A 13,660-nucleotide genomic window follows, 5' to 3' on the forward strand; every position below is an offset into this window, starting at 1 on the left:
CTTTATAGCAAATCACCTGTTTTACATGCAGATTACCATTCAGGGCATCACCATCATAAATACTAGAAAGTTTGACACTCCTGAGAGTTGCTGCCAGACCATACTGAGCTAAGTGGATGAATTGCCTGAATTCATATAACTTAGTTTCTCATATTCATGCATGTATAGACAATATCAGTGCTGTTTGTCTGCTTGAACAACCCTTAGAAGTAGTTTAAAGGCTTCAAAGCCCATCTCTCTGAACTGCCTCTACATCAGGCTCTCAACCAAGGTTTTGTGCAACCCTGGGGTTTCTCGACTGCTTTGGGAGGATTTTCCAAATGGGTGGGAGTTAATTTTCATATATTTTTAAAATTTCTTATACCTTTTGGGGGTGATATGACCATATATGGTGATGTTGACCCCCCCCCTTCCCAAAATGGCCAGTGGTGGGCCAGGGGTGGGTGAGAAGGGGAACGTCCCATGTGGGCATATTCTAACCATAATGGGAGCATCCCGCATGGGCATATTTCTAACCATATTCTACATCAGGGGTAGTCAAACTGCGGCCTTCCAGATATCCATGGACTACAATTCCCAGGAGCCCCTGCCAGCGAACGCTGTACATCTGGAGGGCCGCAGTTTAACTACCTCTGTTCTACATGATCGTGCCACTTCTGGGGTTTCTCAAAGCCTGAAGAATGTTTCAAGGGTTTCTCAACAGCAAAAAAGTAATGCATTAGGTACTTAACATTCTATTTCACAGAAGTGCAAGTTAATTCCAGACTGAATGGAGAAAACATTATGTCCTATGAGTACAATCCCTAGCTACGCACTAACATATCAATATTATTGGTAAATCATGATTCAAGATTTTTATCTAGCCTAAAGGTAGAATTTCGCCACTAGGTGAATGGAGGATTTGGGGAAACTACTAAGTACAGAAGTACCCAAGTATCAGAAAAGGCAACATCCAACTATGGAAAGTTTTTATTTTGTGGATATACTTTAAAAAATGCCATGAGGTCACATCAGCTACAGTTTCTCTTATGCCATATTACACATATCTTTGCCAAACTTACTATGTCAATGTCAGATCATAGAATCATAGAATAATAGAGTTGGAAGGGACCTCATGGGTCATCTAGTCCAACCCTCTGCACTATGCAGGACACTCATAACCCTATCGCTCATCCACTGTAGCCTGCAACCCCCTTAAGCTTTCACAGAATCTGCCTCTCCATCAGATCCAGCCTCTGTTTAAAAATTTCCAAAGATCTACAGCCAATCAAAGCATGTGCTCCAAAATGTGGATTAGCTTAAATAATATCTTGTAATTCAGCGGTCCCCAACCTTCTAGTAGTCGGGGACCGCCTCCGAGGGTTGGAGAGAGCCGGCGGCCCGGCCGCCACCGCTGCTCGCAAACGCGCATGCGCAGTTGTCGCTAGATGTGCAGAAGACCCAGACATAGATAGACTCTGCCAATCAGAGAAAGTCAGAAGTAATAAAACTTCAGCCGGTTTGCAAGAATCCTGTAGGTTCTCCAGTTCAGAGTCCACTGCTCTTCACCACTATACCATATTGGCTCTACAGAAAGAGAACATGGTCATCTCCCATAGCTGTCCAAGCTGAAGAAATATTTAGTGAAATGGAAGCTGTATATCAAGCACTGACAAAAGACTGCCCCACCATTGTCACCCACTTTCCCAGGAAAGGAACATTTTGGGTTGTCTTGTAAATGTCTGAGCTGCTTCTACCTTCACTTTTTCCCTCCAATCAACAACTCTGGTAAAACAACACAACAATCAATCACAGGTGCCTCATTTTCAGGGATCCAGCCTGGAGGCGCACAGCGCTGAAAAGGATCATGGCCCCGCTTGCCATCTCCCATTCTACATTTCCCGCCCATTCCAATCATTGTTGCCTAGCCCGGCATAAACAGCTCATTGAGATGGATCTCCCTGGGGGGGGGGGTGGTTCCAAAATTGTGGTGCCATAGCCTTTCTCAGATGATGGAGACACCTAAACCAGGGCCTCTGAAGATGACTGGTGTGGATGGGCAGGTAATAGGAAGTCCTTCAAGGATTCAGGTATTTCTTCTATGGCATGTGTATAACATAGCCAGGAGATCCTAAGATCGTCTGGCTGCCAGGCAAGAGATTTTGGGAGGTGGTTTACCATTGCATACCCCTGCACCACAACCCTGGTATTCCTTGGTGGTTGCTCTTCCGAGTGCTCAAGTACTAGCTAGGGCAGACCTTGCTTAGCTTCTGAGATCAGATTGGATTGGGCTTCCCTGGCCTGTCCAGGTTGAGAATGCTGGCCCCATATAGAGCTTTACAGGTCAGTCTCGGTACCCTGAATTGGGCCAGGGAGTCAATGTTGCTGGAACTGGAGTGAGATGATTCCTATGACACGCCAATCAACATCCCGGGTGCTATTACGTTTTTCAGTGCCTAACATAATTTTAACAGCGTATGTCTCTATCAAAACTCTGCTAGCTGAAGTAGGATAATAAGTATTTGTGTAAATAAAGGAAGCCATTAAAATAGAATTCATATTCTGAATTGGCTTCTACAAGCAGGAACCCATATTCCCTATACAAAGGTACTGGGGGAACTGAAAAGGCTCAATCAATGTGCTTGATCCTGTAAATTATATTCAAATCAACATGCCCTAAACTAATTTAACCATGTCATAGTACCCTTATTTAAATGCAGGCCCAACAAAATTTAAACAAGTACATGCAAGTCAGATAATTACTTTTATAACTAACATCAACAAAGTGCTTAAATATAAACAATGCTTTTAGCCCAATGCTTCATGAAAATTGTGTCTGATGAAGGAAAATAATGCACTAATGACTCCTGGTTAGGAGACACACCCTCCAGCTGCTTGAAATGGACACACACATTTTCTTACATCAAAGGGTAATTAGATCAAGTGTTTGAATGGAACCAGAGGTCTTAAATACAAGCAATCCTCTTCCTTTCTCTTAGACCGATTATGCACGGTGGGGGCTGCTCTGGGCCACTGGTGGTTCTGTATCGCTTCCCATGTATACGTAGGGGATGAAATTCTCTGGTGCACACAGTCCGCCCCAGTGTTGTGCATGCATATTGGGGGGGGGAGGGGGGCTGTTCCTGCACAAAGGTGGATGAATGCCCCATTTGGCTCTGTGATGCCACAAAGCCAAATGCAGCATTTAGTGTCCCTGCTGGATCTCCGTAGGTGGAGGAGGAGCTGGGCCTAAACACCTTGGCTCTTCCCTGTATGCACAGGCTTAGCATGGGCGCTGATAGTGCTCACATTAAGAAAGGTAATGCTGTAAAATTGGCATTTCTTTAACGCGGAGCTTCAGAGGCCATAACGTGGGCCAGGGCCAGGAGGGGGCTGGGCTGACGGCTACATTGTATGTCTGCAGGGATTTGCCCCCTGATGTCTGAGCACTGGTCTGGTGCACTCCTCCCATAATCGGTCTTATAAAAAAGGAATACCTTGGGAAAAGATTGGAGTTTACCTAATTGCTCTCATAAATGAGTTGCATTATATGAAATCTTTGTACTATTTGCTCCCAGATAGTTGTATTATGTGCATGAATGTGTTAACTGGCTCTAATCAGCAGAGGGAGAAGGTAGTAAGTCATGGTGCACACCTAAGGATGACATGCACAGCTCTAGTTTTAATATATTTAACTTTTATAAGCATCTCAGATGCAATTCTTCTTGGGCAAACAGATCTTTAGGGAAAATGCTCATTCTCATATGCATTTTTTATTGTTGGGGATTACGTGATTCACTGAAAACGTGCATGATCACCAAAGAAAAAGAAACCACAGCACTGGTAGAACTTTCTTGATCTGGGTCCCACAAAAGTGTTTACCACCTGGCCAGTGACAGGTGCTTTTTTTTTACGCTGACAAGATCTCATCCTCTTCTCAAGCCCAAAGATGGTAGGAGATCTCACTGAACTGAGGCATAAAGTAAGGCCAATTCTTGGAGAGGGGTAGTTTAGAAATCCCCAAATAAATAAAAATAAGACATGTTGCTTTCCGAGTCCGTCCTTGTTGACTTAACGCAGGAATTCCCAACCAGGGTTCCCAAAGGGTTATGCGGCCTTCCCCAGAAGTTCAGATGACCACTGATGTCACTGGAGCCCACTTTCTCTGTGGCTCTATAGGCCTAGTCCCTTTCGCTGCAATGGAAACAGTAAATGATAAGATTGATGGATTATCTGGCTCCCACACCTTACTTTCACACCCACTTCTCTGAATGGGGCATGTCACCACTTCCAGGGTTCTTCAAAGCCTGAAAATATTTTAGGGTTATCTCCATGGTCAAATGGCTGACTTAATGTGGAGTCTGGCATATTATCCTGCCTCTCTCTAGACCTGAGAAAGGGACGCAGGATCCCACCCACTTTGTCCTGCGCCTCACAAAGGGACTTGGACAGCTTAGATATGACATGATGCTTTATAAAGTCAGTTCAGGGTCTGGGAGATTCCACCACCCTTCTCTTAAGGCTACAGTAGGTGTAGTAAAACCCAGACCTTCAGTATCACAGGTGTTCAGATACTGAACTATCCATGAGGCTTACTGCTACAATGAAAAGACAGAGGGTAAGGATATAACATCACCAATTATGCTTCAATACTTGTCAAGTTCAAGTTGTTCAAGCTTGTCAGTTGGGTCACCTGATACATTTAGCAGCCAATCAGGAAGTGTACAGTAAACAAGACTAGAAAAAATCAAGCAAAGTTTGCATATCCACAAACGAGACTCAGAATATGCACTTTGGGATTCTTAATAGAAAGTTGCATGATGGAAATAGCAGGCTAGTATAATGGCATGCCTAAAGAAAGTTGTAGGTTTATTTAAGTGATGTTTGAGGAAGAGGACATGGCACAAAGACTGCTGGGTTTGACTTGGGAGTCCCAGTAACAGTTAAATTTCCAGGTGGCTACAGGTAAGCACATCCATCCTGAGGTCAAAGCTGCCAAACTGCAACCAGTCACATGATTTTCCACTCAGTCTGGTGGCAAACCACAGTCCTTATTATCAAGGAAAGTGCCAGATGCTAAAGTACAAAGAAACTCCTATCTTAAGGATTATCTACAGGAAACAGTACTGGAACAGATGAAGTGTAAAGCTTCTGACCTTTTGGATTTCTGTCTCAATAGTTAACAAAGGAAAGTGATGCACAGCCGACGGACAAGCCTGCTTATCCCAAAACAACAGATTGCATAACTGCTCCCAATCACTCCCATTCTGATTTGTATATGCATCTGAGGAATGAACTGGCGCCTGAAGTGAACTGAAGCACACTCAGCATTCCCTGGCAATTTCAGGGACTCCTGACTCACATCTCTTTCATTATCAAATAAGGGAATCAGGTAAACAAGAGCCAGAACGTTCTCTGGTTACTGAGTTGCCAACTACATAAGACGTTGTTTACGAGTAGGGTTGACAGGCCGCCATGACTGTGTCTTTATCTTTTAATTCCTCTGAAGCAGCAACCAAAGCTTCTCCACAAGTTTCATAGCATGTCCTAGCATATCACATGCCTGCTCTATGCAAAACTGGGATCCTGCTTATTCTATGAGGCCGGAGAGTCAGAAAAGACAGTTACTTTTTCTCCTACTCACAACTGCAACTTATCTTGCACATAAATGAGTGGGAGGGAGGCTCAATGAGAATCAGCGAGGGAATGCCAGACTACAAAAGATGGCCTTAGTGGTTGGGCAGGTTCATATGACAGCAGACAGTCCTTAAGGTAAAAGGCTTTAAAGGGTCAATACAAGTGAGCCAGGGTAGATGGTACAATATGGTCCCTACTATTCACTTAGGCCAGAATTCTGGCCAAAGCATTCTGTACCAACTGTAGCTTTCCAGAAAACATTCAAGGGTAGTACCATGCATAATGCATCACAGCAGCATAATCTACTTCATGAATGAGAGGCATTTAGCTATCCTAGACTCATAAAGAGGAAGGGGGTTTGTACCTCACGATTTACTATCCAAAGGAGCCACAAGTAGCCTTTTTTCCCTCTCCCCACAATAGACACTCTGTGAGATAGGTGGAGAGAGAAAATTCTGAGAGAATGTGACTGGCCCAAGGTCACCCAGCTGGCTGTATGTGGAGGAGTGAGGCATCAAACCCAATTCTCCAGATTAGAGTCTTCTGCTCTTGACCACCACACCACGCTGGGTGTCCAAATGGTATTTACTCTGGAGCGTTTCAGTCCACGGATGTTCTGTCCTAAGCTATTAAGATTCATTGGTCACAAAGGCTGGGTCAACACGTTAGCTGCACATTAGCTGAATGAGGTCAGATGGCAGGCACGGTCATATTTTTAATGTTCTCCCATGTAAATATTGCCAGCAAATAAAACTTAACTCATCAGGAAGATTTTAACCTATCTTTTCCATTCTGTGTTAGTTTTCTAGTTGTGGGGAGGCATTCTTTTTTTCCTGTGAAAGTCCAAAGCCCACTCTTCATTCTACGGCATCCCTACGATTAAGCTGAAAATCATTGGGGCCTAACATCAGGACTTTGCAGTAGTTTTATATAGAGCATAAAGTGTGTTTTGATTTTCTACTATACCCAACGGTAGCATATTTTCTATTGCAATGCACACACATAAAAGGCAGATATATCCTATTTATATAACTTCTCTGATAAAATATTATTCTCTAATGAGCTCCTGGCAAGAATCCTTCAGCAACTCTTAAAACAACCCTGTGAGTTAATCCAGGTGGAGAGAAAGTGATTGGGCCAAGCTTTCATGGCTCAACAGGAATTTGAAACTGGATCCATCTCCTCCACCCAAGGCCAGCGCTCTTTACTGCATGCAGTATTAACATGTCGCTAGCTTACACACACTAGTTCTGAAGAGAGGCTTGTTCACTTGACATGAAGCTCACCATTTCTGCTTCTGAAATGTCCAAGGCCGTGTTTGTCTCAGCTCACACAGAAACTTTCATTTATGGTTGTTTTGCTTACAAACACAGAAATTGCTCAAATGCAATTAGCTGTCTGGAGTCTTTCATGTATATCTGTGAGACTGTCTCATCCCCCAGATTCCACTTGGTGGGAGTTTCTTTGGCCTTTCGGAGTCTACACCTTCCACTGAAGACTAGCAGACTTCAGCTCAAGACTGGCAGTCAGCCAAACATGTATACACTCTTAATTAGGTGCAGACCACCTCTTCCAGAAGTACATGTCTAGGCCACTTACATAGGATGCTTTATGCAATGTCCATTGAGTGCCAACATCTGCAGGCATGAGCCTAAGTTCAATGTCTAAATCTCGCTCATGGCGGCTGATGAGGTTGTCAAATAACCAGAGAAATATTTGGCACACACTCTGTGATACAAACGTGTGTCATCATGACAAAATAAACATTTGCCACGTGCTCACGTATCATAATGTAAATTATTTTTCCTGCAGCGAAATTGCATGAAGTAGCTAACAGGGTTATCAGTGTAAGTGGAGTGTTATGCAGTATAATTTCTGTGTTATGCTGTATAAAGAAATGAATGAATACCCCAAGGGAGGAAGTAATAACTCATCTTGAGAAATAAGATTGTGATTTGCCCATGTTTCTATAAAAATTGAAATCTTGTATATTCAGAAAAAGCATACATTTTGAAATACTCATACTCAGCTAAAAGGTAGATTCCCCTCCGCCCACACCTTAATATCATCAATAAATCTCATTCTCATCACGGCCAAATCTGAAGGTATTTAAATCAAGATATTGGGGCCATGAACAAACAAGTCAGATTTTTCTCCAAACCTGAGAGATGCCAGTTTGCAGAGAAATCTGAAATCTAACGAAAAATACATTGGTAGTTTACAACCCTCCCAAAGTGATGGAAGCAGCAACTGCAGCTTCAAGAAACAAATGCCTTCAGGGACTGTTGCTAGCCCTCATGGTTCTGCTTCTGTCAGTAAAAGGCAGGGGAAGGGCATGGCTACTTACAGGGCTGTTTTTGGCCTTTGAAGAGAACTCATCTTGGATGGGCCCAGCAGCAGTCACTGGGCCACTTGGTACCAGCTATTCAAAAGCAGACACCTCACAACAGCCAGTATGGTGTAGTGGTTATTAGGATCTAAGAGACCCAGATTCGAATCCCCATTCAGGCATGGAAGTTCACTGGATGACTTTGAGACCATCACACAATCTCAAGCTGATCTACCTTGCAATGCAGTTGTGAAGATAAAACGGAGGAAAAGATAATCATTTAGCTGCTTTGGTTCCCCACTAGGTACAAACATGGAAGATACATGAAGTACATACATAATAATTATAGCCATGGATGGTAGGTAGAAAACAGTTAGGTTGGCTGATGGGAAAGAGAAAAGGAAGTAGGGAAAAGAGGGAGGATATGGAGGTGGCCAGGAGGAGGGAAAGCAAGCATAATGGAGGATAAGAGACAGACAAAATAGTTCCCACAAGTTCCTGAGGAATCCCAAGTTGTCAATATATACTTAAATTGACACTTAAATAGATATTTCTATAAAATTAGGAGGCCCTCCAGCTTTGCAAAAAAAACTGAAAACTTAAAATGGAGGGCGGATTAATTCCTCCGAAATAGAAGACGCCGAAATAGAAGTCTGTACCAGCACAGACAACGCAGCCTAAACATAAACCTTCAGCAAAAAGGAGAGAGCCAGTTTGGTGTAGTGGTTAAGAGTGCAGACTTCTAATCTGGCGAGCCGGGTTTGATTCTGCACTCCCCCACATGCAGCCAGCTGGGTGACCTTGGGCTCGCCACGGCACTGATAAAGCTATTCTGACCGAGCAGTGATATCAGGGCTCTCTCAGCCTTACCTACCTCACAAGGTGTCTGTTGTGGGGAGAGGAAAGGGACGGTGACTGTAAGCCGCTTTGAGCCTTCTTCAGGTAGAGAAAAGCAGCATATAACTCTTCTTCTTCTTATAGAAGGGAGACAAAAGAAATTTCAGTAGCTACAAAACTGTCTCCAGTATCAGCTCACAGAACAAATGTGAAGTAACAATTTGTCTTTGAATGATTCTGATGCCCTTCAAAGAGTTCTTACCAGGAACTCCCAAGAGTTGGATAATCATCTTGTTTTTACCGTCTGCCTAGGACTGGGGAAAAAGGGGCGCTGTGTTTGACTTAGCGGTTAAGTTGATGTCCAGGCTGCTGTAACACCTCCCCCCACTCAAGTTATTACCTTCATAGTCTTTTCCTTATGCCCCTCAAGAACTTACGTGGATTTGCCACAGATTTTCCTCTGGTACCAGAGTTTGCAGTTTGGCAAGTATTTCCTGTTTGTTCCAATAAGCTTCAGCACAGCACAGACATTGGGACTATGGATAAAGGAAATAGAAAAGGACATTGTAAATTTCCCATTTGTGCCATGGTATTTAAAGATGCCCTGTCAATAATAATAACAACTCTAAAAGCTTCAAATAACAAAAGAACCAACTTAAAGGATGCTCCTGTACTTTCCAGCCCTGCTGACTTATCTCTTCTGCAATACAGTACAAGCTCTTTTGAAATTATTGGGGCTTATATGATTCACCATTTCAATAGGAGTATCTGTCCTTTATGTTTAAAGCCTTCCAGAACTTCAGTCTCCTGCATGTATCAGCTTGATCTGGTTTGTTTCAAAATGGGTAATTTTCTTGCCACCCTTTAACTCAATGTTTTGAAGCAGCAAGCACTGGGATCAGATTTCAGATGAATCAAAAGATGGTTCTGAGTTTGTGCGCCAACATCAGGAAACCCATGTTTCAAATGAATAACTAGATGGCCATATTGAAAAGTTGATTTATGATCTCATTTAAAAGCTCCTGATCTCAGGAGAAGTATGCAAAAGATGACACCAATGTGTGATGCTATTCTGGGTATAGAAATGTTTCATCAAGTCAAACTTCTTGGATGGAAGAACCAAACTGCAATCACGTACGGTGGTGTGGTAGTTTACTGTAGGGTGGGGATGGGTGGTGGAGGGAAGGTTCACAGATTGTTTTTTTACTGCCTGCATGGTTTTATGGCATTGTTATGTATTTTATGTGGGTTTTAAACGTTATTGTAAATGACCACAAGCCAGTAGGATCTGGGCGTGGCAGTCAATAAATATAAATAAATAAAATAAAGTCCTATTAAACCAAGCACATGTATGAATGGGCAGGAGAGGCACACTTATTTTATTTTTCTCTTCTACACGTAGCACTTTTTACAACATGGAAGAAATGCAACATCACCTTTCTTGTCATGTTGCCTCAGTTCACATCACCCTATGCTTTGTCTAAACTTTAAAATTGTATGGTGTTAAGGGTGCTTTGAATCCCACACATTTCCCAGTAGATTTAAGGGGGACTTAAGAGCCTCTTGTGGTGCAGAATGGTATGGCAGCAGACATGCAGTCTGAAAGCTCTGCCCATGAGGCTGGGAGTTCAATCCCAGCAGGTGGCTCAAGGTTGACTCAGCCTTCCATCCTTCCGAGGTTGGTAAAATGAGTACCCCGCTTGCTGGGGGGTAAACGGTAATGACTGGGGAAGGCACTGGCAAACTACCTTGTATTGAGTCTGCCATGAAAACGCCAGAGGGCGTCACCCCAAGGGTCAGACATGACCCGGTGCTTGCACAGGGGATACCTTTATCTTTAATGATTCCTAGGACATTCCCCTGTTTCTTGGAAATAAATGAGCGCAGTTAACATTTATGAGTGAGTGCTCTCACTTATTCTGAAACTCATCCAACATCAGTGGGCCCAACTGTATCCCACATATTAGGATGTTAGCTTTTTCTATTATGTAAGCATTGCTTGATACTCTGTTATTTAGGAATGATCTTTAAAATACTTTGTGACTAGAACCCACATAGCTGAGGGACTCTCTACCTCTGTCATGCTCCCACTGCAGTACTAGGGCTATTGCGTTCTGGGTCCCCCCCCCCCTTAAGGTGGCCCAACTGGTTTCTACTTCAGTTAAGTCCTTCACCATAGTGTTTTTACCTGGCCAAATGTGCTTCTTGAGGAAGTAAGGGGGGCACGGTCCCTGGAAGCTTTTTAAAGGAGGTGCTGTAAGGCTATTAGATAATGTTTTTTCATAGGATTTGAGCTGCAGGAATTTTCTAAGCAGGGGTGTTGATGGGGCTTTATTTTATTATCTGTGCCTGTACTTTGGAACTGTAAGCTGCTCTGGACCACAAGGCATAGCATAAGTATTTTAATCAAATATACATATACCCTTAAATTAACACAATTTTAATATTTATACCAGTTCAGCAGAGAGCAATAGGTTTAAAGCAAAGTGTGTCTGATTCCCATTTTGAGTCATGTTGGGATGTTTGTTCTCCATAAGCTTGTAGGCATGGTCTGAAATCACAGCAGAGACTCAACCTGTTCCAACCCAAATGTGCCCACACAACAAGGTGACTCATTTTGCCAAGTGGTGTGCAAACTGGGCAGCTGTGCTGGGTAAACTTGTGGCCCCAGGTGAGAGAATAAGTTCCAGAGAAGAGTAGAATTCTAAGGCAAGGAGTTCCTTCTTCCCACACCAGCTAGTTGCAGACCACTGATCCTCATGGGGCTATGGAGCATTGCTCTTATTGACTCATCATCCCAATGTAATTTGGGAAGAAGCAGTTCAGAGAGACCTCTGAATATGGCTTAAGAAGAGGTCAGCAGTTGTTTGTGTGGATTACTGTTTCACCCACAGATTCAACACCCGACTGAATACAAAGAGCTGTGCCCAAGGACCTCTGCCTTTCACCTGTGAAACAAATAAGTAGAATTGGGATGAGAGTCTCCAGAAATTAAATTCCGGTTAGGAAGGGGAACACAATTTGGACACAATATGATGCACTTTGTTTGGCCCTTTTACATTAAAAAAATGTTGGTTGTCCTGAGCAGGATATTTGAGACCACCTTGATCTCATCAGAGCTCAAAAGCTAAGCAGGGTCAGCATGGGTCAGCACTTGGATAGTAGACCACCAAGGAAGTCCAGAGTCACTCCACCAAGGCAAGCAATGGCAATCCAGTCCTGTTAATCTTTTGCCTTGGAAACCCTACAAGGTCACCATAAGATGACTGTGACTCTACTGCGCTTCCGACCACCAAATGTCGGCCAAAAATTTCATTGGGCTTTTGCTGATTTGCTCCCAATCAACTCATCTCTCTCTAGAATACAAAACTCTCTGAAGATAAATTCATTAAAAAGGGGGGATTTATGCACATTCGCTTCAATAAAGTTCTGCTTAAGCATCAGTACAAGCACCTTTCCAGGCTACTTTCAGTTTTAAATACAGTCTCAGAAGTGGCAACGTTATTAATCATGCTTGGCAGGAAGATTACAACTTGAAAACTTCCCACAGAGCCTGCTAACAGAACTTCTTCTCAGGCCCAGGAACAAGGGAGAGCTTTCTCATCTTTTCAGGCAGGGCAACTCATCTTGATAAGCCACATCGTCCTCAGACTAAGTAGATCCCTCGCTTGTTCCCAGACAGGTCAGCCTCCTGGAAATTGCTACCGGTATCACAGGGACGATTTTTTTCCTTCCCCCATGTCCCTGCAGCTCAGCAAGGCAAGTTGCCCCTGCAGCCTACCTTTCTCAACAGGATTAGCAGGTAGGGCTCAATGCAAACTTAACAAAGGAGCGGATTCCCTCCCTTTCTACCTGGCCCAACTACCGAGTCGCAGTGCTGAGGCTCTAGTCTCGAGCCTCCTGCCGTCGCCCACGCAAAAAACGGCGCTGCCCAAAGGCAAGCGGGGCATTGCACAGACTGCCCGGGACGGTGGGCTGCAGAATCAGAGACCGCCTCCTCCTTCTCCTCCTCCTCCGCGGGCTGCTCCGAAGCCTTACCCTTGGTGCCTGCCCCGGATCCGGCTGTGGTGCAGGATTTGTTCGTAAGGCGTCCTGGCCGCGGAGGCGAGGGCGGCCCAGACCGCCAGGAGTGCCGGCAGCAGGAGCTCTGCGCGCATCTTGACGGGGGCAGACCGGCGAGGCGAGCAGCGGCTTAGGCGGGCGAGGGCGAGCGAGCTGCGAACAAAGTTGGGGCTCGCCGTTAAATAAGGGCGTGAGCGAGGGGGCGGGGGGCGGGGGGCGGGGAGAGGCCTCTGCCGCCCGGGCGCTGCTCTGGGGCGGGGCGGCCTGCTGGGTCGCGCCTTGTCCCGGCTCCGGGAGAAGCCGGCTGTAGGCGCAGGAAGAAAAGGCGGAGGCGAAAAGTGCTCCCGGGCTGTTTGAAGCTGGTCGGGGGGACGTGGAAGCGGCAGAGGGGCATCACCGCCGCCCTCCCGATTTGCCGCCTACGAACCCGGCGAAGGTTCCTTTGAAATGACAGGGAGGGATTGACGCTCCAGCTCCGGTGCCCTTGAGCAAGCCCCCCCCCCCCCGCGCTGCAGTTCGCAGGCCGGTCCTGGGAAGCGGTGGGGAGGCTCTCAGCCCTGCTAATAATGGGCAGAGTACGGCTTCGATCCTACAGGCAGAAGGATTGCAAGTCCGTCGTCCCGTCCCCGTCCCTTCTCCAGCAGTCCTTTCTGACCCAAGAACGTTTGTTCCTGGCATTGTGAGACCGGCGTGGGTGCCTAACTAGGCGGATCAGAAGGCTGCAGCGAGAAAGAAGAGTGAAGGTACACCGTCTAGGGTGACCAGATCTCTTTTTAGAGACTATGGCCTCATTTTTTTGATGATAGATCAAAATAG

General features: G+C 44.9%; 1 protein-coding gene across 1 annotated transcript in view; it reads right to left on the minus strand.

Moving 5' to 3' along the window:
• The window catches only part of TGFBI (transforming growth factor beta induced), a 46,311-nt gene extending 33,281 nt beyond the window's left edge, over positions 1-13,030 (minus strand). The window contains exons 1-2 of the mRNA XM_077326766.1: positions 12,821-13,030; positions 9,220-9,318 (exon numbers count right to left, since the gene is read on the minus strand). Coding sequence (XP_077182881.1) covers positions 9,220-9,318; positions 12,821-12,939 — 218 coding nt within the window. The 5' untranslated portion in view covers positions 12,940-13,030. The remainder of the gene's footprint in view (positions 1-9,219; positions 9,319-12,820) is intronic.
• Between the last annotated feature and the right edge of the window lie 630 nt (positions 13,031-13,660).

Source organism: Paroedura picta, chromosome 3, assembly GCF_049243985.1.
Source record: "Paroedura picta isolate Pp20150507F chromosome 3, Ppicta_v3.0, whole genome shotgun sequence".
In the NCBI taxonomy this organism is placed as follows: Eukaryota; Metazoa; Chordata; class Lepidosauria; order Squamata; family Gekkonidae; genus Paroedura; species Paroedura picta.